The sequence below is a fragment of the Poecilia mexicana genome, unplaced genomic scaffold (assembly GCF_051168715.1).
Source record: "Poecilia mexicana isolate PSO_F unplaced genomic scaffold, ASM5116871v1 scaffold_9, whole genome shotgun sequence".
In the NCBI taxonomy this organism is placed as follows: Eukaryota; Metazoa; Chordata; class Actinopteri; order Cyprinodontiformes; family Poeciliidae; genus Poecilia; species Poecilia mexicana.
Window position 1 is genome coordinate 4,965,787 of NW_028263378.1, and position 25,201 is coordinate 4,990,987.

At 37.2% G+C, this 25,201-nt stretch overlaps 1 protein-coding gene across 1 annotated transcript in view; it reads left to right on the forward strand.

Annotated features, from left to right (window-relative positions):
- The window catches only part of camk2b1 (calcium/calmodulin-dependent protein kinase (CaM kinase) II beta 1), an 81,078-nt gene that overhangs the window by 15,104 nt on the left and 40,773 nt on the right, over window positions 1-25,201 (forward strand). The window contains exons 3-11 of the mRNA XM_015012781.2: window positions 1,546-1,605; window positions 2,512-2,566; window positions 2,952-3,017; window positions 16,568-16,640; window positions 20,890-20,992; window positions 21,660-21,743; window positions 21,895-21,989; window positions 24,209-24,331; window positions 24,443-24,526. Coding sequence (XP_014868267.2) covers window positions 1,546-1,605; window positions 2,512-2,566; window positions 2,952-3,017; window positions 16,568-16,640; window positions 20,890-20,992; window positions 21,660-21,743; window positions 21,895-21,989; window positions 24,209-24,331; window positions 24,443-24,526 — 743 coding nt within the window. The remainder of the gene's footprint in view (window positions 1-1,545; window positions 1,606-2,511; window positions 2,567-2,951; window positions 3,018-16,567; window positions 16,641-20,889; window positions 20,993-21,659; window positions 21,744-21,894; window positions 21,990-24,208; window positions 24,332-24,442; window positions 24,527-25,201) is intronic.

Genomic DNA, 25,201 nt, shown 5'->3' on the forward strand with positions numbered 1-25,201 from the left:
TTGATTTACAGAGAGATGAATAGAAAATCATGCTTTGTTTGTTTCACTGGTTCCTCAACCGAAGAGTCAGAGGAAGAAAACAAGCAGCAGATGCAGCGATTAGCATTGTTTTAATCTTTCAACAGAAAGATGGCACACGCAGGCTTAATTGTTCTTCCTCCTCCCACCTCCTCTGTCCCTCTTCAACACTCCCCCACTCCTTTCTCCAACTGGCTTAGCTCGTCTTCTAAGACTGTAATCACTGGGCTTACACGTCACTGTCACTCCTCTGTACCCATGGAAATGTGTCTGCTCGCGTTTTTCTAAGCTATTCCTGTCACAGATTGTACTATACTGTTTCCAACAACAGCATGTATTTATTTTCATCAGTTGTTTGAGTGTTGGTGTTTACAGGGATCCACTTCTTCTTGGGTTTTTCTGTCTGTGGGCATGTTTGGTCCGATCGTCGCGTTCTGAAATGATAAAATACTTAAACCAGAAATAGCATCTGATTTCATCACAAAGAAGCAAAGCCAGCCCAGGTGCTCCAATGTGTGTGTTAGATCTGTTTTTGCTCTAAACTCCAAAGGATTTTCGGGTATCAGAAAAAAGCCAAATCAAGGTTGTGGTGCTGCTTTGTGCTGCACTGTGGCTGATTACAGTATTATATTGATCTGATCTTCATCTTCGTATGCAGAGCTCCTTATTTCAGCCTTAAGCTCAGGATCAAATCACTTCTTTATCAGCAAGTATCATTATCTCAGCCACACCTATGTCCAGTTTACGTCAATAAGTAAAACCTTTTAATTGATGATTGCAGAGTCTTCAAAACTCAGTTTATGTTTCAGTAAAACTTCATTTTACTGGTGGAAACTCAAAAACTGAAAATTTGCATCTTCAAAAAGGACAGTGTCGATGTCTTTATTCTTATTTTTTAATAATTTGAATTGCATTGCATAATACAGTATTCAGACCATTGCAGCTACATGAAAAAATGAAACAATGTAGCTATGGAGGAGTAAATTTTTGTTATTAAATTTAATTTCACCTATTTATGAGACAAAGTGTGGATATTCTCTAATGTCAAAAAGTCATAAATTTGCAAGAAAAAAATATTTTCCATGATTAAAGGCATAAATTTACAGATATTCAAACTAAAATATTATTTGACGTTATAAAATCAGATATTTGTGACACAAATTCCAGAAGAGAAAATATCCAGATGTTGATCTATGACTTCTGACATTTATGTGGCAAACATCAGACTTTATATAGTTTACTAGTTTAAGATAAGAAAAAAATCTAAATAATTCAAATAAAAATTCATCTATGAAGCTTATTGTGATTGAACAAATTAAGCAAAATGTACCTTTTTTATGTTTTTTTTACAATATGCTGCATTTTCTCACTATGCTTCACCTGACTAGTTGCTACTTCAGCATTTGCTTTTTGTATCAGATAAAGTAAAATTTCACACACATCTAACCCTGACGCAGACATCCGTCTGCAGTAGATTTTGCTCTTTGTGTTTCATTTCTTAATAATTGTTTCTGTGCTGTTTTGCAGATCACCAGAAGTTGGAGCGAGAGGCTCGGATCTGTCGCCTTTTGAAACACCCCAACATTGGTGAGGAACTCGTTCGGTTTTAGTCCTTCTAACACCAACACAGTGAATTATGAAATACTTTTGAGCAACTTTATCGATTTTTCTCAATTTATATCTAATTCATAGTTAGGTTGCAACCAACAAATATTTTAGTAATTGATTAATCTGTCAGTTACTGTTACAATTAATTGGATAAAAATGTGTACACTCTGCAGATTTTTCATTAAGCTAATTAAATCTATCTTTCTATACAATATTATAAATATATTAGATATTTGAAGTAAATAATTAACTTTCTTTTTAAATTAAAAAATGCTTTAACATAGCATTCCTTTGGTGAATTGGAACTGGGTGAATGAAAAAGATGCCACTTGGGGAGTTTTGGGTAAAACATTGACAGATAAAGGTTTTTTGTGCAGATTGGGCGCAATTACTGCTCTGACTGTTGTTTTTCAGCAAATTGCCTTTTTGAGTTTTTATACTCCAGTTAACAGTTAATCAATTACTAAATCAGTCATTTGAAATCTAATTCATTGTTTCATCCCTAATTTATATTGATAATTTTTATTCCCCTCAAAGTATTCACACAGTTTACTCAAAATGGAGCAATGTTGATGCTGGATTTTATATTTTAAATGAAATATAGCAGTGCAGTACATTCTCCTGTTGCTTAAATGTATAATTTTAATTGCAGAACCTCTTGCTGTAATGTAAATACATGACATAAGGCTCTATTATTCTGACTCCCTGTGGTTTCGTTCCCTCACATGCTCTCCCTGCTGCTTTTTTACGCTCCTTTAATCTCTCACTTAAAATGCAGCAGTGATGCTTTTTCAGAGGCAGTTAGAAAAAGCATTGAATTAATCGTTACAGCAAAATAAATGTACAATGACTGTACTAAACGTTTATTCCTTAATTCTCTTACAGTTCGTCTTCACGACAGTATATCAGAGGAGGGTTTCCACTACCTCCTGTTTGACTTGTAAGTCATCCTTCCTCTCTTTTACACACATGCTTCATCATCTTCTTCCTCCTCTCCCTCGGTTCCTGCACCCTCTGTGCATATATAGCATTGCATAACTCTCTCCTATATTTACCCCATCCCTGTCACCACCGCCTCCCACACCCTCCGCATCCATCTCTCAGCAATTCCCTCTAGTTTCCATGGCAACGGTGTGGGAAGAGGGGCGGAGGGGAGATTTTAGGGGGAAACGGGGTGAGCCACAAATAAACCAAAAAGTGGTGATGAAATCCTTGTTTTTGGATTTCTTTGTGTTTCTTATTTCTGTTGTTCTTTCCTGGAATGTTGTAAACCCAACGACAATGGAGCGTCTTAACGTTGAATAAATGTGTTTTTGTTGTTGCAGGGTGACCGGAGGTGAACTGTTTGAGGACATCGTAGCCAGAGAGTACTACAGCGAGGCGGACGCCAGGTAGAACCGCGGCCTTCGTCTCTCTGCGTCCTCATCTTCAAAACGTTCCCAGTCTGTTGTCGTCTTGTCTGTGGTTTTCTATGTACTTCTTTATTCCTCTCAATTTCCTCTCCTTTTCCTTTAATTTCTGCTCCTTGTCATCTTGTCTCACCCCTTGTTTTCAGCTTCATGAATCATGTAGACGTGTTATTTTTCCATCTTTCTTTTCTTGCAATTCTTGTTAGTTTTTCTTGCTTTTTTTTGTCTGTTCAAAAAGCTGTTTTCTTTTCTCTCTTTCTTACTCTAACTACTGCAGTTCCTTGCAAAAGTATCTGCACCCCACGACCACATTCTGGCAAATTTCAACCCAAAACTTCAGTGTGTTTTATTGGAACAAAGTAGTGCATGATTTGAAGTGTAGGGAAACGAATACTCGGTTTTCAAAAGGTTTAACAAATATAATCAGTGTGGCGTCTACTCGTACTCAGCTCTCCTATGTTGATACTTTCTAGAAGCACAATTTGCTGCAAGAGGTTACGTCTCTACAAGCTTTGCTGATCTAGAAAGAGTTTTATTCTCATCATTTCAAATCATCACATTTGTCCCTGCTGAAGTCTGCATGATGTTCAGTGCTAGTTTTCTGCAAAGTTTAGCACTTATTCAAAAATCTTTTAGTTTTTTCCTCATCTGACCAGGTCATCGCATGATAGGGATGGGAATTTATCGCATCGTTTATCATTATTGTGATAAATTTCTTACCTCTAAATAAATTCTAATTAATGTTGTTCAAAGCCTCCCAAAACTGTTTATAAAATATTTTGAAAACCTTGCACAATTTCCTCCATTTTCTAGTCATGCACTACATAAAATCCTAACAAAATACATTAAAGTTTGTAGTTTTAATGCAACAAAAAGAGGAAAAATGTTCACTGGGGACGAATACTTTTGCCAGTCGCTGTAATTTTGCTGTCAGTTATCTTTTCTCTTTGCTCTTTTCTTTTCATCACTCTTCCCTTTTCCTTTGCTTTCTTCATTGCACTACTTGCCCTCACCTCTCACAGACACATCACGCACCTTTAAGACCCAACTTAGGTTTGACCAATCACACTTTTCAGCATAAAAAAACATCTGTTTTTACAGATTCAACACTAAGTTAGTCTGTTGGAGATAAATATGGACTCTGTTATATTGCAAATTGCAGCATTCTAATTTGTAGGCTATTAAAAATGACATATTTGTGATTTCCATGCAGAGGTCATCCCAAGGTTCTTGCTAAAACAGTAATTAGATGCTTTGAAAGCTGTGAACATCAGCATTTTCACCGTTTATTAACTAAAAATAACTGGAACCACCATAACTGTGTGTCTTAATTAGCTTTCTGCTGATGCTTTTTAAACTATAATCATTGGTCAAACCTCAAGGCTTTCTTTTAAAGACTTGGTGAGACTTGCAGGTGCAGTTTGCTCAGGATGCAAATTGTGCTGTTCATCGTTCTTCTGCTTTGCTTCTCCTCAGACAGTGGAAAAGATAAAAACAATGTCAGCAAATCTAAAGTTTGAACTATGGTGACAGTTTCAGTTTCTTTCTTTCTTTGGTTTTGTTCTTTTTCACCCTTTTACCACCGACTGTGCTGTTTTATATCTAACGCCCACCGCCCCCTGCTGACTCATCGCCACACACAGTTCACTTTAACAATCGACGGAAGAGGAAACGGCATAGTGGGGGGGTGGACAGACAATAGGCTGAGAGAAGAGTGAGAGAGATACTTGAAACTGACAGTTGTGAGTGTGGGTGTCAGTCCATTCACCAACATTAAAAGCCCAGCAGATTTGCCTGTCTTTTTAAGCTAAAATCACTACAGTATGTGACAGTAAATGGTCGATTTCAGCTCCAGTCTTCACTTTCAAGCTGCTTCAGTTGTAGCTTGTAATTATTCTCTGTAAGAACTGTTGATATTCCTCATCTAAAGATCAGGATTTCTTGTTTTGACCTGCTCTAAAGAGACTTTATCTGTTAACAGCCCTAAATTACTGGTGCTTTTTATAACAGGTGTTTCTTTGCAGACTTGTGAGTGTCTGTTGCACATGCAGTTTAAGGCCAATAGTCCACACATAGCAAGATATCTGTAAAATATAAATAGCTTTTTATGCATTATGGCCTTTCATCCTCACAAAAAATGTATTTATTTAAAAAAACTCCAAGCAAAATGGACATTTAAGAAAACTCAGTATTTGTGTTTGCGTGTGTGCATTGGACAATTGAGATTGAGATGTGCATCATAGTCTGTGACAGATAATGCACTAATATATCCACATACTTGCTTTGACTCAATTCCCAATCGGTATTGTCTTGTATTTAATTAACTTTATATCCTAATACTCTATTTACAAGTCGTTCAACATACAAATGGATCTCCTGGAATGTGTAATTCCTAACAGGAAGTTGTGGTTGTTTTGAAGCAACTTGATTGGCTGACAGGTTTTAGCTCTGCGCTGCACTGCCCCCTACTGGTTTGGCATGTTTAAAACAAGTCTCAGGGATGTTTTAAGTTAAATTATCTGCCAGTGGACCTCATATTTTTTCATTCCTATTAAGGAATTATTGGCTTAGCACAAACTCTTATATTTTGCTGCAGACTTACTTGAAAGTTAGTTTTGTCTTAATCCAAGTGTACAAAAATATTTGCACTAAAAACTAGAACAAAAATACTTGGTAAGATTCATTTTTTTGCAGTATGTGATTGGTTCTTCTTCCTCTTCTACATCTTGTTTAATGGCAGTTGGCAAATAACTTAATGGAGCATTAGCGCCACCAACTGGTAAGGATTGTGGACCAAATGTTGCTAAAAAGAAGAAAAAAACCTTATTCCATCCCACAAATTGCACTGTCTTAAATAGAAAATGTCCTGGTAGCTTTTACTTCTTGGGTCTTTCTGAAATACAGTGAGAAAGTCTTTGGTTGATACACACAGAAGGACAATCGTAGAATCTAGACTCGATTAAGAAAAGTGTCATGATGATGAAACTAAAACTGAATTAATTGCCGCTCAGCATCAACATGTTTAATCACGTCTTATTTACATCCTCCTCATGATTGTGATTTGTCACAGCTTTTTGCCATGCTGGTCACTTTACTAGCCCGTCTATTTGATATTAATCATTACTAATGTCTTTTCGCCATGCTGGTTACTTTATTACTTCTTCTATTTGATATTAATCATCATTAATGTGGACCCTCAGTTGTCAGCTATTAAGTGACTGCCTGCTTGTATAACCTTGTTTTTAATCTAGTGAAACAACAAACATTTTACAGAGAATATATCTCATTTCTGTCAGTTTTTCCACCCTTTTCACTGCTTCCAACACTCTAGGCTCACTAAAAATCATCCTCACTACTCCAAACATTTTGTCACATTAGAAGCTCTCTTAAGTCCTTAAAGTTTATCTTACCGAGGTAAATTAAAAACATTTTTTTTCCTAAAATAACATCAGAAGGAGCTACTTCAGTCTTAGGATTCTTTAAGATCATTTGAATCAGCCATATTGAAGCAAAGAAACAAAAGCTGCAAGCCACCAGAGGAGAAAATTTCTGAACAACACTGATTGTAATATCTTCTAGAACAGGTTTGTATAATGTAAGTTTCTATTTTCTTTAATTTACAGCCTGATATCCATAGGAGTTTAAACAGAACTAAAGAAAAGCCAGCACTGCTTGACTTTTAGCTGTTAGCACAACAAGCATCAACAATGAAATCAGGGCAGATTTGACCCGTTTTGTTTCCTGACTGAGTCGCTGATTAGCGCCCAGGATCGATTTAATCTCATTATTGTAGCTTCAAGAGTAAATAATTATTTTATTGTTCAGCAGCTGACTATAGTTTTATTGGACAGGAACTGCTGGTGTGTTTCCAGGAGCGCCAACAGGTGGCTGAGAAGCCCATAAATCACTCACTGCAGAAAGGTCATATCCAGCAGTGTTCAGGAATCTGTTCCCTTTATTGAAAGGAAACCCATTTTATATCGGAGAAAATAATACAACACAATTAAGCCTGAAATGTCAAATGTCAAGATTATTTAAAATCTTCTACAGCTTCTGAAAACCTTAAATAAATGTATGGCATTGAAACATTTAATCTGATGTGGCCCTTCGACGTCGACTAAAATGTGGAGGCCATCACTTGTCAAAGACTGGCGAGACTTGAGTGCAGGTCCTATAAATAAATCAGGATTTACATTTCCTCGTAGTGTTGCCCACAGAATTTGCATCGGGGATCGACATAAGAAGAAGCAAATATACTCTCAGGTGGAAACATAATAGAGCATTAATGATGCACTCAAAAACAAATAACAAATGTCTTGTCAAGATTCATGCAAAATATGCTGCATTTATGAGTCAAGGCAGATCCAACTCCCACGCGCAGCTGTTCATCGTAGCTTATGTTTGAATGTTAGCATACCTGGCCCACCTGTCGAAGAAATTATTGTGGTTTTTAGGAGTAGGAATATGTCACATCTGTTTTCCAATTTTGATAGATTTTTTTTGCTTTCTTTTCTAAAAAAATAAATTACAAACTGCAGAAAATATGATCAGAAAATTGCTTTTATTTCAATCATCCCGTCAATGAGTTTTACAACAAAGTGTTAGGAACTTTATGTTTAACTAAAATAATGTAGAAATAATATTAGAAGAAAGTTGTTTTAATAAGGAAAAAAGCTTGACGAATTAATTTGTTTTATTTGTTGTGTTGGAGTTCTCATAAATTTGTTACTTCATTCCCCAAATATTATGACTTTATTCTGGTAAGATTCTACTTTGAGTTTATTGTTATTCGACTTTATTCTTGCAACATGATGAGTTTATTTCCATTTTTAAAAAGAATCTTAGCCTGGCCCTAATATTCTGTCAAATAGTTGACCTTAATTCGAAGTCCAAATAGATAAATGCTCGTCAAACAAGATGGCGGCCTTGGGCATACTGACATCATTCTGAACTATGGAAACCCAAGGAGTGCATTTGTGAAAAAAAGACCAAATTAAATCTTCCAAAACCAACAATTTGATTAACCGATAAAATGGATTCATGACCCAGCCCTAGTTTTAAGCAATCCAAACCCAAACCAACATCTAAACGGGTTGCTGATCATTTTCCTTCCTGAATATCTTTTCCTCCTTCATCTGAATGTCACTCATTCAGGCCAGTATCAGACACACACTCACGCATACACCGCCACCCTGGCTCCCTTGGAGACTAGCAAGAAGTGGGACTTTAATTAGCCATGATAATTAGTCTCACTCTCACTCAGACCCCAAACTGTGCAGAATCACACCTTGTCGCCCCCAGTCAGAATCTATCAGAGTTCCTTTTTAGGAATGCTTGATCAGATCAAGGCCACAATGAGTAAATTTGTGAGTAAATTACACCAAAGTACGAAACAAGCAATCTTTCCTAACCAGGGGTTATACAGGCTGAAAGGAAATTTAAGACACACCAGTGTTAGTTTATTTTTAAAATAATTTTATCCCAGATATGGCATTTCTCCTTGGACTGCTCCCCAGTTCTGTGCTGAAGCATTTACAGTTGAGCAGAATATGTGGGAAAATAGGGAATTTTGAAATGATTATGCCCAATTACCAAACACTCCCAAGCTGCTCCAAAGTAAGAGACACTTTTTGGACGTAAAGGTCCAGGAAGCAGAACCTCAACATGTAGTTGCTGCACAATGGCTTTGGAGCAAATCTGATGCAGAATAAGCACAATCCTCGTTCTCTCAGAGAATCGTGCAGATTTCTGATCACTTAAGTTTGAGAGATGTTCCCTGATTTCAAAACTTTAGCTGCCGCTTGTAATTCCAGTGTCCAGTTTAGCTGCAGTGTGGATTCAGCCTAGAAATCGATATCAAAACTCTGAGAGGTTTGATTACACACAAGTGGGTGAACAATCCTTGCTCATGTTCATAATACATAATGTCTGCTTGGTGTGTGATTGTGGTTTCTCTGTTTAGCTTGTTGAATATTAATTTAACCGAATGAAAATGAAATGCACTTGAATATGTCATTATGATCATTTTTAGAAATGATGGGAGAAAAATAGATTATGATTTTTGTTTTCGGTCAGAATTACAGAAAACGAGAAAGTCTAGCGCAGTCTCTGAGTGAGACACGTTTTTTTGTTTTGTTTTTTCACAGCCATGCATAGCGTCAACATCTGACAAAATTAAGCTTAGCATGACCTGATTGATTGGCTTCCACCCAGTAAATGGAAACGCACCTAATTTGCAGACATTTTTGCAACATATTAAAAATTTGCATCACAATTGGATGGAAATATTTCACTACTTATAAAAGCTCCCAACTTTGCATCATATCCTAGTACAATTGATTTATGATGTATGTCTAAAATATCTAAAAATATCATAAAAATATGATGTCACCAACTGTAAAACAAGCAATGAATATTAAATTTTGTCAAATGTGAAGTATTTTTACACCCTGCACATTTGGCTTTATGTTATTTGTCAAACATTTATCAGTTTACCTTCCTGCGGAGAACTGATGTTGCTTTTTTTAGCCAGTGTGGGTCTGGATGCACTTTCGACCAGCCTCGACCGACAGGCAGGTTCTATAGAAGACCGTAATGTTATTCGACAGCAAGACATTAGAGGGCTGGTAAACAGAAGAAGGACATGGAGGCGTTCTTCCATTTCTAAATGCCATGCTCAGTGGGATGCTGTCAACTTGCACCTCACACCTTTGCATTGCTTTTTTCAGGAAGGTTTCCAGTCGCTTTTTGTTTTAATCAAAGAAAAAAATCCACCAAACGGACAGACCAGAAATCTGAACAGGCTGAAGTTATCTTTTGATTTTTGCCTATTTAAAGTTAAACGCCACCTAAAATTAATCATTAATCTTATCTCCTGAATTTTGAAGCTATTGATAGACACTAAATAATCAATGGCAATAAATTAAGCATTTTGGAGTTTGTACTGACTTTGTTTGGTTAAATTTATAGCCAGCTAAAATTAAGTCTTAAGGTCTTGTTGCTTAGAGATTAAATATTTCTTTTTTTTAGGTTTGCTGCCCAACATGTAGCTTTACAAAGCACATGTGTGAATATTGAGTTACAACTTCCTAAATGTGACCCAGTCCAATTATGAGGTGCCATGAGGCTGGGTGAAGATGGAAGCCAGATACTTTGAGGGATTTAATAAAAAGCAGACATGGGCATCAAATATGTCCTGGCATGCAAAAATGTCTTTGTTCTGTTGTGAACTTCAGATTAAAATCCTTCAATCCTTCAACCTCATTTTCCAACAGTTTCTTTTACTACATTGAACTTGGACGGACGTAATTTAAAAAAACTAACAATTACCATGCTTTACTCAAGTCCTTAAAAAGTTGGAATGTTTTCCAGATCTGGATAAGTAAGGAAAATTTTGAAAAGAAAGCTTAAAAAAATGTGTTGTAGCATTCCCAGGTTTTCTGATTTCCTAAAATAAAATTAAAATTATTGCATTTCAATATTCAGCCAATACATATTCAGCACCAGTCGATTTTGTGTTGACTGTAAAAGCTCCAGTGACAAAACAACCAAAAAAACTATCATTTTGGGGTTAGTCAAAAAATAATAAAAAATAAGAATTCATGCCACACTTTTTGAATCGATGAGAACGGCATTCATCAAAGCAGTGGCCTTGGATCTGATTTTTACCTAAACATGCCCTTCTGGCTCTAGATTGCTGCAAAAAATGTGTTTTAAGGCCTTGGAAGTTTTTTTTTTTTAAAGTAAACTAGACAATGATTTTTATTAAAAACACACGATTTAACATCAAACATCTATTTCATTACCTAATAGACTCTTACCTCCTTAGATACAGCTTATTCACAAATTAAAGTAAAAGTTTCTACAATTTCATACCTGCATATTAATAATTTTCTCAGTGAGAGGAAAGTCTTAGGCATGTATTGTTGCCACATGATGTATTTGTGTGTTTTTGTGTGTGGTTCCGCAAACGATGCATATGCATCTATCTCTCTGTTTCTCTCTCTCAGTCCTCCCACTCAGTCGGTGTGGGTGTGGATCCTGCAGGAGGCTTTCTCCCTGCGCCTGCCATTAGTCACATATTCTGTACATTATCATCACAATGATTCTGCTGCATACACGAAATATTTCAAAATGAGCACGCTCATCGTTGTGAGGAAGTTTCATGTTTGTCTTTGCATTGCACAAACACAAAGTGCTGTTTTTCCTTTCAGAGATAGAAAAATAACTGCCTGTCCTCTATGATTCACTGTCCGTTCCGTTTCTTTTATTTAGTATCTCTTTCTGTTCTATGCAAAAAGGTGATTATCTTTTCTCTCACAAGCTGTCATCTGTGTTCTGTACTTTTCCCGTGGCAGCGTTGTTGTGATTTCTGTCTGGCGGGTTGCTCTGCTGTGGCTGCTCTTGTCTCATCATGTTTAAAAAAAAAAAAGAAAGCAAAACGAAACATTTTTGTCTCCTCCACCTACACCTACTTGCCTACCATTCTCATTCCTCTCTGTCTGCTTCACATACTTTTCTTTTCCTCTGCCTGCCACATGATTTCCTCTGACATCCACTGTCACTGCTCTAATCTGACCTGCCCTTTTTCTCCCCTGTAATGTGGGCTTTTTGGCCCCGTCTGTCACTCTGCTCATCTGGCATCCTCGTCCTTTTCCATACCTCTCTGTGCATCCCTGTGGCTCATCTGTCCTCCTCCCCCCGCTGTCCCTCCTCTCTCTGTTTTGTCTTCACAGTCACTGTATCCATCAGATTCTAGAAAGTGTCCATCACATTCACCAACATGACATAGTGCACAGGGACCTGAAGGTTAGTATGTGTAGAGGAGCATCTGCATCCCGCCCTTCAACCCTCCCCCTCCCCAAACTTTGCTTGCTTCCTTTCCCTCCTCCCCTCTTTTCCTCCTTCCTCCTCTTCGCCTGTTTGTGTCGATCCTCTTCGTCTCTAGTCTGACGTCCGCCTCGTGTCTTGTTGTGATGGATGTTTTCTTTTTGCTTAATGTTAATGAATTTGATTTATATATTTGTTTTATTTTTCTAATTGGAAGAATCTGGCCCACCTCACCCACTTTTTCCAGTTTCATCTGCCCTCCCAGTTGCTCTCCTCATAACCATCCCACAATCGACCACAAAGCCAAAGCTCCTGTTGCGCTGACGGGAAGTACACTCATAAAATGAAGGCGCATGCTCACACACGGTCAAATCCTTATAATGCATCGTATCTAGGGATGCACCCATCCACTTTTTTCACTTCTGACACCGACACAAATATCTGGGGTTTAGTATCGGTTGATACCAATCCGATACAGAAAAATAGAGCTCATTTGACTTAAAATGTTTCTTTTTCTAAACACAAACATAAATTCTGAAATTTATTTGATAACTCTGCACCAATAGATCACATTTAAATACACCAATAGGTTCACAAACTTGATGAAACATGTAAAACCTAACTTTAATTTTTAGATCAGCCAATGTAAAATAAATAATAAGAAACTGAAACTGACAAAAATAATACTTTGACTACCTTGGCCAAACAGTAAAAATAAACTGCAGCAAATCTTCTTTCAAATGGTTCAGAAATGCATTAGAAATCCTAAATATAATGTACATTAAATGATAAATCATAGAATTAAACTAAATAGATCTGCGCTTATACTCAATGTATAACTTTTTTTTATATATAAACCAATAGAGATACTAATATCGGATTTGTGCAGCTCTAATTATATCTTGGGCTGGACGATGTGGCTGAAAATCATATCATGATAAAAGTGTTTCATGTTGGTCAATATCGATAACTTCTGATTGGTTTATATATCTGAAATATTACCAAACTGGGGGTGTGACCTTGCCTGTTTTATTCACAGTTTTCACTCCATGCCACTGTTTATTTTTAAGGAGTTATGAGGCGAAACGTTGAACTTATGCTGCACAAGTTGCTCAAGAAGTTGTTGCTAGGTAACCACACGTTACTCAACCATTTGTTGCTTGGTAACCAAAGAGTGTGGGAGAACCTGTGCGGTTCTGGATCGGAGTTCAGTGAAATTATTGAATATTCTGTCAGACGTATTACGTATTGATGTTGGTTATGTTTCTATTGTGATATAGTATTGATTTATTGTGTAGCCCTAATTATTATCTCATTCTGCATATTGCAAAGTCGTGTCTAGGCAGCAGTAAATGTTAATTTATTTAAGTGCCATACTTAAATAAAGTATAAGTGCTCTGTGTTTGTATAATGCAGACATTTCTAGATGGGGTAATCAGTGGATTAAAAAAAAATGTTCTTGCTTAGTGTATGTTGGTGCGTGAGCATGTCGGCTCAAAGTCATTAATGGATCCACAAAGCTCTTTTAGGAGAAGAAGAAAAACGGTTCACTCACTAATGGGTGTGATCATTAGCAGAAAATATGACAAAAAATGGTGACAGTAATAATCAGGATTAAGTTTCAAACATGTCCATTAGTGGCATTCTGAGTGCAAAAAAGAAAAAAGAAAAAAAAACAGCTTTGCTCACCTGATTGTCAACGATGTAGAAAAACATGCATTTTTATTCCATTTTAAGAAGACATTAAGAAGGATTACTCAGACTTGTCAGTATGTGAAGCCAAAACAAAATGCCTGTTTTGTTGTACTTTTTTTGGTTTGATCTGTTTTATCCTGAACCTCAGTGAAGAACGAGAGCCGATTATTATTGCAATGGCGTCTTCACGACGGAAACAATACATACAAAATACAAACAAGTTTTGATTTTGCAGGACAGAGCCTTTGTGCAGCCACATTTCTTCTTGTGATCACCCAGTACCCAGACACACTCGGTATATGTGACCTGCCCAGTATTTATTCATTGGGAGACCTTTAGAGATGAGACAGTGCTCTTAATTTATAGCCCTGAACTTTACACTCAGGTCAATGCATCTTTTTCCTCCACCGTCTCTCTGTGTTTCAGATTGTGTCTCCCACCCCAAATAGACTTCCTATGTCATTTAAGTTTTGTTACATTAAGGGTCTACTTTGTAATTTTACTGAATATTTCTTTTAGATCAGAGGACGATTTTTAACTTTAGATTTAGAAACATTAGCATGCCTTACACAGATCAGGTAATTGCTAAAAAAGGTATTTTACCCTAATGACAGGATTTTAGACCCAGTTTAGATGTTTTGTAAACAAATAGATATTTGATTTACATGTTTTGTGCAAAGAAATGATTTTCTTCTGTATTGGTTGTTTTTCTTCCAGTCTCTGCCACCATTAAGTCATTTCCCTTTCAAATGAATAAACTGTAATTGCAATCAAAGGAAATTTAGTATAGTTTTAACAACCAAGAAGACGTTGTATTAACAAATTTAAAATAAATTCCATCACTTTCCTCATTATCTTAGTTTGATGTGTGGCTAAGCTGGAAGGGGAAAAAATAGACGAAAAATATGATAAAAGAATTGATGGTCCTTTAAATATGGAAATAAATCCCAATTAAGAGCATCACCATCTCACCATCACTTTGTTTTATTTGATATTCATTTTGTAGCTGTGTTTTTAAATTCAAAGATAATTGGATTCTTCACCTTTTGCACATTTATTTTCCAGTTAACAGTATTTTGAAATTAAGTAGATTAAAAAAAAAAACTTTTACTTTCTGCCCATGATAGGTCTTCATATAAGGAAACAAAAGTTTTCAGTAAAGTACAGAATTAATTAATAGCCTCCAATATACCAAAACACAACAAAGTTGGTAGTTTAGTAAGATAATTTATTGTTCTGGAATCAAATTTTATTGCAGACATTCATGAGGAAAGTAATGTGCATACTCTACCTCTTCTTCCTTTAAATTAAAAAAAAACATTTCAAATGATTTCTAATCTAACCTCAGTAGAACGAAACCAGAAGCCACAGATTGCACCATTTGATAATTTATTTAAAAAGTTAAAACGGAAACTTGTTTGCAAAACTAGGTATACCCAAGATGCCACAAAATTAGTAAAATTAAAGCTGCACAATAAATCAGTAATATTGGCCGTAGTGTGATCGGTATAGGCAATAGTAATATCACAAAGGAGCGTTTGAAATCCAATAATTGTATGTGGTAATATGCAAAGTGCAATAAATTAATGGTTTGCATGTCAATGATGTAAACACAGCCTGTTGGAAATCCCAACACCTGACTCTAAAGGTCACAGAGATACAAATGAGAGGAAGAGAAGTGATTTATCACAAATGCTCATGATCATCATTTTCAACTATAATTTTTCTAATCCTAATAAATTCCTGATATAGTGAAATCCTAGAATTTAATGAGAAAGTAGTTGTGCTTTTATATTTTATTGTGACTTTATACCCAGTGAAAGCAAAGGTTTTCTACTATGTTGAAATGCTTTTTTCCTAAAAATGTAACATTTTTATAATTTATTTGTAGTTTTACTAGATGGTTCCCTTCAGCTTGCAACTTGCCATGTTTTGCTATTTTATCAGATTCTGAAGGACCAAACTAAAACTAATCCTCAACCTTTTACAGACATAACATGTACATGTAGTTTTTTTTTATGTACAGACAATAAATCAGATACTTTAACCCACAAACTAAATCCTTTAAAAAAAGTTCAGTGCACAGGAGACACTCATGCATGATGGAGCTTTTATCAAACACAGACACACACCAGTCCAGATATAAATCCTTGCACTTTATATAAGTGTGTGTCACTGCAGCTCTACTCATCCATCATCTGATAACATTCATACTTTTATACGTTGTTGTTTCCTGTCAGTGTCGTCTTCCCATTAATCATAGCCACCTCTTCTATCACGGCAGATATATTATCTAGTCTCACACTTCCACTGCCTCCTAGTTTCTTTCTCACTGTTTTTGGTCTCTGATGACTTGCCAGCATCATTTATTTCAGTCTTATCAGCCTGTTCTCAAACAGACACAATTTTCAAATGTAACGACTCAACCCTTCGTTTACCTTCTTCATCAATGTTTTTCTTGGCCCCCTGTGGCCAGCCATATTCTCATGTCCCATTTCCACCGAGGCCTGCTGGGTAAAACACGGATGGTGGAAGGGCATCTAGAGTCAGATGAAATTTCTAATATTTTTTGGATGAGGGTTGTTGAAAAATATACCAAACTGAAAGTAATTGCCACCGTCAGCTGGTTCTTGCATATTAGATTGACATAAAGGAGTCTTCTGTTGCAGAAAATCCACAGCTGTACCATTCTACCACAACAATTAACCCAAAAAAGTCCACTCTAAAATGAATCCTTTATATATTGGTTTTATGCTATGCTAACTCAGAAGCAACAGATTTAGCTTCATTTTCTGATCATCTTGCTTGTTTTGGGTCCACCAAAGCCAACGAATGGTACAAATGTGGCACTCTGGCAACAAAAGAGTCTTTTCAACTCTTGTTCTTCCCCTAAAATCTCCCCCACCACCCACCTACCCTTTCTTTTCTGCACCCCATGGCCTGTGCACGGGTTTGCAGCGCTGCTAAGACTAACATGCGCCCCCCCTTCCCTTGGTGTTTGCATGCAGTCATTGCATCCAGCAGATCCTGGAGGCGGTGCTTCACTGCCATCAAATGGGCGTGGTGCACCGGGACCTAAAGGTGAGTGATGGAAATTGCTTTGCTGCCCACATAAAGCTATATATTAGTTATATATTTGTGTCTTTGGGGTTTGTGGTTGAGTTGTTTCTGTAGTTTGTGGATTTCTGTTCTGTTGGTAAGACGTTGTGGTTGTTGCTTGCAAAGTCTGAAGAGTTATAGAGGGCTGTGGATCATCTCATTGCTCATATTACAGTTCAGACTGAACATAATACCTGGTTTTTAAATTTGAAAGTCATGCAGATTCAGGGCAAAATGTTCCCTGACTTTCCTCCAGGTTTCTTCAGCTATAATAAACCTGCAGCTACCTTCTTGTATAAACATATCATTTAGTGTGTAGAGTGTTCAAGCATGCAACAATGTCGAGCATGCAATGCAGGTCATGTAGGCTGACCAATGCTTCTGCTATGTAACCTTTTTGTAGCAGGATTTCTGTCACAGCTGCTCCACATAATACCAGCTGAGAGAGTACCTCATCTCAGGTTCTTTTACTTGACAGCGAGAAGTAATATCTATTCCTTTATCAGGTATTCTGTGGTTTGGATTGATACTACACCCATGAAAACCATTTTCTTGCAAAATAGTAATTATTAACTCGGAATGAGTATATGTTTACCGGTTGCAGGAAGAACCAGTTGTAAATTTAGAGGTGATTTTGTCAGGAATAATTTGTCAGATTGTCCACACAGCCCTCAGTGCTCTCAAGGGATTTTTTTTTTTTTTTTTTTTTTTTTTTTGCTGAGATGCTTTTCCACTTCTCCAAAGCAACATGTCAAATATGATCTGTGCCTATAAACAAATAGAAATCAACCTGTTTTCCAGTCTTGCATTTTGCTGCTTGTGTTGTACCTGATGGTATTTCTGTCTGTTCTTCCTGTCTGTATGTTGCATCTTGTTTTGCATGATGCACTTTGTCAAGTAGACCTTTATGCAAATGTCAGTCCTGGCATTCCAGCAAAGGCTGCTGTGTTTATCAGAACTGTTGTCGGCAAAGACTTTATTTAGCTTACACACCTATCCTGTTTCACAGCCACACACCGGAGAGTGTTTCTCGCAATAGGTCATAGTGTGATGACTGAGGACAGCCCGACTGACATGATCCCTCGAATTAGCAATAGACATGACAACAGAGTCAAGTTGTAACTTTATGCCAACAAAAACAATCTCAGTGTACACACTGTACAGAAGACGTTGTAATGTGCAGTGCGAAGTTTTTCAACCCCCTTGAACTACAAACTTTTAGTGTGCATTCACACCATCCCTGTTTAGTCCGCTTTATTCAAACTCTAGTTCATTTACCTAGAAAGTCTGGTTCATTTGGGGTTGTGTGAATGCAGAACTAAACTCAAAGAAGTCTTCAAACCAAGGGTTGGTTCAGTGGAAGTGAACTCTGGCATGGTTTGAATACGTATATGAAATCTAAGCGGACCGGAGACTATTCAGTAAGCAGGAAGTGAACTATATCACAGGGCATTCTGGGTAATACAACCAAAGCAAACGCAAAAGTCTAGTGCTAGCGGCAAAAATGACTCTTTGTCTTTTACAAAAGAGAAATCCTTCAACTGCTAAAATCTGACTCCTTTCCATTTTTGTTTATATTTTGTGAAGAAGGAAGTTGCGGTCATGTCTTCTTCAGAGGTTTCCATGTTGTTTCTTTCTGTGGTTCTTGGTGCAGCGCCCCCACAGGCGAGGAGGGGAACAGGTTTCCAGTTAGTTTGGGTTGTTTGACACAGCGCAGTGTGAAAGCAAACCGCACCATGTCGAAATCTAACAAATTTGGCACTTTTTGACCTGACTCGCACCGAGTCTACTGGACTACTAGGTGTGATAACTCCCTAAGTGTATTTCTTTAGTATATTATGTGATGGAACCAAACACAACCTGGAATAAAAGTGACATTGGGTTTTTAAGGTTTTTAACACAAAATCAAGTGCAAACAGTTGCAGTCCGTATAAACACAGCTGTCTGTGAAGGTTTTTTTAGGGAAGACTAGTGAACAAACAACATCAAGAAACCCAAGACACACAGCAGACCAATCAGGGAGAAAGCTGTGGAGAGGTTTAGAGCAGAGTCAGGTCATCAAACAACATGCCAAGTTCAAAATGTTTCAAAAAACATCAATCCAGCATCAGAACTGCATGTAATGCTCCCTAGGAAAGTGTTAAGAAGAAAGAGACGTGGGGTCATCTGTGGATCTAACCACAGTGTGTGGAAGAAATGTTTTGGTCAAATGGAGTCAATTGGGATGAATAGAATTACAGAATCATTCTGAAAAAGAAAGGAAAAAAAATACAAGTGTTAGAAAGTTTAACTTTGAGCTCTAGCTGTACCATATGGTATGTGTATACTGTGGCCCAGTCAAAGTCCAGACATAAGTAGTTAAAAGTGAAAAAATGTGCAGAGTTGGTTTGGATATAACTCTCAAAATGCCTGCAGCTCAAATTGCTATAAAGTTGGTTCTGCAAAGTATTGGGACAATGGGACTTAACACAAATGTCAGCCATAGTGTTCCGGTTTTTATTTGTCAGCATTTTTAAAACTATGCGTCGTTGGTCTATCACATAAAATATAATTAAATACATTTGTGGGTTTAACATGACAGGGTGTTAAAAAGTTCAAAGAGAATAAATACTTTGACGGTACACTGTAATTTTCCATTAGAACTCATGGAGTTTTAAAATGCAGCTGCTGTTTAAAACATGTTTTATGTTCTACTAAGTCAAAGTTGACTGATTTAGTTGAACTTCAGGTTCCTGGTCTGCAAATTCCTTAAAAATAGGCAGCTTCCCAACGTATGCATACATACCTGCCACTCTCCCACCTCAGCACCAGATCCTTAACTGGTAAATAAATAGAAAAGGAAGTGCGAAAATCTGAAACTGGGAAGTTCTCCAAATCAAACACCCACTCATGACCTGCTCTCCAATGCAGCTTTCCCATCATCTGTCGGTAAACGTTCCTCTCTGCCCTCCTCAACCAAAACCAGCTGCTAATCTTCTCTGCGCTTAGTCTGCCAAAAAGTAGCAGGAGAAAAGGCGGTGCTCTTGTGTCAAGCAGCTCTGATGTTTGTTACTTAATGTTTGAATGTGAGCTCACCTTTTTGATGGAAGCCTCACGAATTTCACCCACATTCGTTGTCACAGATTATACTGGGCTAGCACCTTCTAAAGTACCTGATTTACAAAAGAAAACCTAACCAAGTGCGAGGAGTGACATGATACAGGCTCAAAATGGAAGCATTACCACTTCTTTTGCCTTCTTGGCTTAAGACGCTAGCAGAAACACGTCTGTAACTCCGCCTGTTTTGAGGACAGGCGAGTCGTCTGATTTGAGGACAGAAAACAATGAAAGGATGCAGGCAGATGCTGCTGCATTGCAGGGGAAGTGGTGACAGAAATCCAGCCTAAATATAATGTCCTAATTTTTGATTTCAAAAAGTTTGGACACATGTTACTCTTCACTGATCTATATTAGGAAACAGCTGCTTTAGCTAATTGGAAGAACAAAAAGGATGTTAAAAAAACTTTAAAAGTTGAAGCTTCACTGACACAAAGAAGTCTTCCCCCCGCCCCCATGTTAACTTTGAAGTTAAGTGTTTGGGTGGGTGTCTAACTCCCCAGGTATTGACTGAAATAACTGAGTCTACCTGTGCAGATTAAAGGGTAACTTTGATAATCAATCTGACATAACATGTAAGTAATCATGTTAGCAATCCTGGTGATTATGTAGCATCAAGATTATTGTAAAAAATGATAGCCCCAGATCATATTTTGTGTTAATATTTCCCCCGGGAGGGCTTTATGCAGTAGTCAGAGCTGCCTGTTACCTTTACAGAGGCAATGATTAAGTGAGACTAAGAAGAAGAAAGTGAGAAAGAGCAGAGACCAGTGGGGATAGATGCCCATTATTAGAGCTCTCCTCTGACAGAGAATAATGAGGCTAGCTGCATTATGTAGGCCACAGAGATGGAGCCTATAGAGCCTCAGTGCATGAGGCCAGGAAATAAGAGTGCTGCAGACTTATCAGGTTTGACTGCTGTAATGTGGACCAACTTTTGCTGTATCTGTCAATGCATGAATAAAAACACAAAACTTGTGCCTTGATAATGTTTGTCTTGACTGAAAGCAGCCTTCATGAACCCCTTTGCAAACTTTTTTGCATGTCTGCTTCTAGCTTTTACTCCATGAGGATTGTGGTTTTCTTGTCCTATTAGTTCTTTGATAACCTGTTGCCGTTTTCTTCTTCTCTTCAGCCAGAGAACCTGCTCCTCGCAAGCAAGTGTAAGAATGCTGCAGTGAAGCTTGCTGACTTTGGCCTGGCCATCGAGGTGCAGGGGGATCAGCAGGCCTGGTTTGGTAGGTATCCCAGAAACAACAGCACTAAATCTGGGGGACATTTTATTTAATTGACATAATAAACTACTCTGTCATTGTATTTTGTCCCCTATATGGAGACAACTTTCTCATTTTATCAGCTAAACACATTAAAAAGTACAGCTTGGATAATAACATTTTTGTTGCATTTTTTTATGTCTTCCTAAATTTGTGTTCTGTATAAAGTTGTGATTATAATATTGACTTTTGAAGAGAAGGAAGTTACGGTTTTAGGTTTTAGTTTTTGTGAAGCCAACCATTTTTTATGTGTTGTAGGGTGCAATGAGAAAAATATATTGTCATAAGTAAAATAATCTGCCAGTCAAACTAGTACTTTTTTCATCAATACTTCAAGCTAATAACAAATAACTTTTCTTGCTGAAAAGTTATTTGTAAGCTACTTTTGTCCTATTTCAAGTGTACTAGGATATTTGCACTAGAAACTAGACCAAAAATACTTAGTAGGATTTTGTGTTTTTGCAGTGAAATTGACTCAAGGTGTTGGTATTTGTTAGACAAATAGGTCACAGTGTCTGACTGAGAATTTCCAGCAGCTCAAGGCTAAAATACTGACTATTTTGGTTGGTTTCTCTGCACACTGTACAATCTGTTGCCTTGCTAATCAATAGTGGATGTTTTTTTGCTGCAGGGTTTGCAGGAACACCAGGATACCTGTCCCCTGAGGTATTGAGGAAGGAGGCATATGGCAAACCTGTGGACATCTGGGCCTGCGGTGAGTTGTAGAGAAACACACTCGTTTAAACACAACATCCATATGGTATTTCCTAACTGATCACACACAAAACAGCAGAAGGTTGAGTTGATGTTGTGTGTTTTTTTGTTTCGTCGGTGTGTATGTTTTCTTGTGTGTGTTTGTGACTCAGGGGTGATTCTCTACATCCTGCTGGTGGGTTACCCTCCTTTCTGGGACGAGGACCAGCACAAGCTGTACCAGCAGATCAAGGCTGGGGCTTATGATGTGAGTCTGCGCTGGTTTTCCCTTCTCCTCCTTCCATCGCGATGCCCGCCCTGCTGCTCCCGCTGCCCCCGTTCCCTTTTGGCTGCTCTTACGTAACCGAGTCGCCTCATTCATATTTCAGGGGGTTCAAGAGCGCAGGTTTCGCCATGGATCACAGTGAACGTCATGCCAAATAAAGACAGAGAAACTGACTGACTCTCTGGCAGTGATTCTGTCCTCATGGGACACAGACCTTAGTGTTTATGCCTAAACACAACAGGACCTGATGGGTTGAGGCTTTCTGAACAAATTGCTGGAGGCTCTGCTTGGACTGGCCTTTTAGTTTTAATAAACAATCCGACCAAAGGGAGCCGTTGTGGCTTATATGTGAAAATCATCTGAAACATTAATAAAGTTGGTAAAAGTAGTCCTCAAAATTTGTCAATATGTGCATTGATAATCTGTTCTGGGAAGAAATTTTCACTGCATGTTATTAATGACTTTAAGTTTGAACTTTTCCCAACCTTTTGCACTTTTGATTTTTTTTCTTTTCCTGTATTTTCTTTTATTTTTCTGTATTGCACTATGAAAATCTAAGAAGCTTCTCAAAATGTGTCCGGAGCAGCCATGTTGGGTTGATTAGTACAGTCATTACAAAGCACAGGGGCGGGAACACTGAGCAATGTGCATGAATTAATTGGAGCATTCAATCAAATCCAGTCTGGCTTTTTAGAGAGCTTCACTCATGCAGACAGAGAATGATATCTTCTTTAGAACATTTAATCATGGAAGGCTATTTTAGGGATGTTATGCACTATATTTATCTTATAGAGACCAAAAATATGAAATTGATGTATTTAAAATTACTCTAATATAGCGTCTTTTATCAGAGGTAAAAATCTTATTTAAAATGCAAATCTGAAATCATGCTGCTTGTTTTAGCAAATATTTACAAAATCTCTGTTCTTTAGCTTTAAAGACTTATGGTGTAATAAGACTTATCAGTATGGACGTATGTTTATGTACAGTAATCTGAGTATTAACTCTGAATAAATTAACACTAAACGTAAATGTATCTTTAGATCAGATACATTAGAAGACCAAAGTACAGCTGACAATTCTATATAAAAGGGTTGAGATAAGATGTTTCAGAGAACATTATTATTATTATTATTATTATTATTATTATTATTATTATTAGGGTTTTTCCACCAGTGCTAAACTGGGACTCACAGTAGAGCCAATTCCCAACTGGCCATTACATCACCACATAACTTAAAATGCCTTTTTTAGTCAAATCTTTAAAACTTTCTCTGTTGTAAGCTAATTATGTAGAAGATCACTGTGCAGTAAGAGTTTTTATTCACATTGCAATAGAAGCAAACATCTGTATTAAAAACATAATATACCTAATTTATAGAGGTTGTTTTAAACATGATTTCTATTTTAACACTACATTTGTAACATCATGTCTGACTGATTGTTAACCCTGAACTGCAATGCCCACAGTTTTAATCTGAAATTGTAAATACTTATTTTATTAATTGATTTATAACCTGGAACGGTTTTAATCTGGATTTATAAATACCAGCTGGGAATATTTAACAAGTAAAAATATCAAGTAATCTGCAGTCTTGGTTTATACCCAAGAGCTGGATTTATAAATAAGTCATAAAAACTTGTGTTTATAAACTGGGTTTAAAATAACATTTATAAATTGAGCTAAAAATATCAGCTGTCAATGTAAATCTATGCAGCGCACTGAGCTGCATTCGCTACATGACAGGTGGTATTAAAACAAACAGCCGAAGGCCTGGAGACGGTACACTTGTGTTATTGCAAAACTAATCTGACTTTTAATATTGTTGAAGCTAGGTATGTCTAAATGTCTGCTTTTTTAGGTCCTAAATCAAAAGTGAAACATTGTTTTGCAGTTTGGTTTATACAACCCCAGTGAAATCAGTTCTTTGTCTCACAATAAGAACTGGTGCTAAGATAACACCAGTAAAAAAAGCACTAAAACTCGTCACTATGAGCTGTTAAGTTGAGTTTCATGTGAGATTTATATGTGAGGACATCTGCTCTGCTGCTATATTGCATATGCATGTACTTCACTAATGTCCTAAGCTGTACCTTTAAAAACTGCGGAGAAGTTTGACTCTATTCAAACATGAACAACAACCAACATTTTTATTGTTGGATTATCAACTAATTTAGGGATATTTTGTTGTGTTTTCTAGTTCCCATCCCCAGAGTGGGACACAGTCACCCCAGAGGCAAAAAACCTGATCAACCAGATGCTTACAATCAACCCAGCTAAGAGGATCACTGCTCAGGAGGCTCTTAAGCACCCATGGGTCTGCGTAAGTGGTCCCGTCTTTGCTATTTAACTAAATTCAAGCTTACAGATGGCAAGACTGAATGTTTCCATGTTCTTTGTTTCTCATGTCCTCTGCTTTTCTTTCTCTTCGCAGCAACGATCCACAGTGGCATCTATGATGCACAGACAGGAGACTGTGGAGTGCCTGAAGAAATTCAATGCCAGGAGGAAACTCAAGGTTTGTTTGCCTGCTTTCAGTCTCCAACATCTCACTCCTCTCCTCTAAAAAACTCTCATGTGAGCTGAAATGAAATCAATTTTCCAATTCTTCTTGTCTATATTTTTTAAGTCTTATTTTTGATTTCAGTATTTGTGAGAACAGCACACATTGCTCTGAATATGCAGTCAAGTAAATAATTATTTCCCTTAGATTATATATAATGAACACATGATATATTTAAAGGGACTTATTATGCAAAGTTCATGTTTGGCACTTTTTATAATTCTTTTTGGGTTTCTGCTGCTTCTATAAAACAGCACAAATTTATTTTTGTTAATAAGTTCATGTTTTTTGGTGTCTGAAAAATAATCCGTTTCAAAAACCTCCTGAATGTAATGTCACGCTGCACCGTTACCTAGCAACCCCAGGCTTGCCAGCCCATCGCCTAGCAACTCAAGTGGAGCTCCAGCATGTTTGGTCAACTGGTTTTACAATGGGTGCTGGAAAAGACAAGAATTTTGTTGTTGACTTATCATCTAGTAACGACTTGCTGCATTCGTTTTAGTTGCACATGAGCCTCCACTTCTACTTTTCAAAAATATATAGATGTGTATTTGCGCATCTGTTTGCAGCCATTTTCACTTGCGAGTGTAAACTTAGAGTTGGGGGCTGTGGCCAGCAGCAGTTTATTTA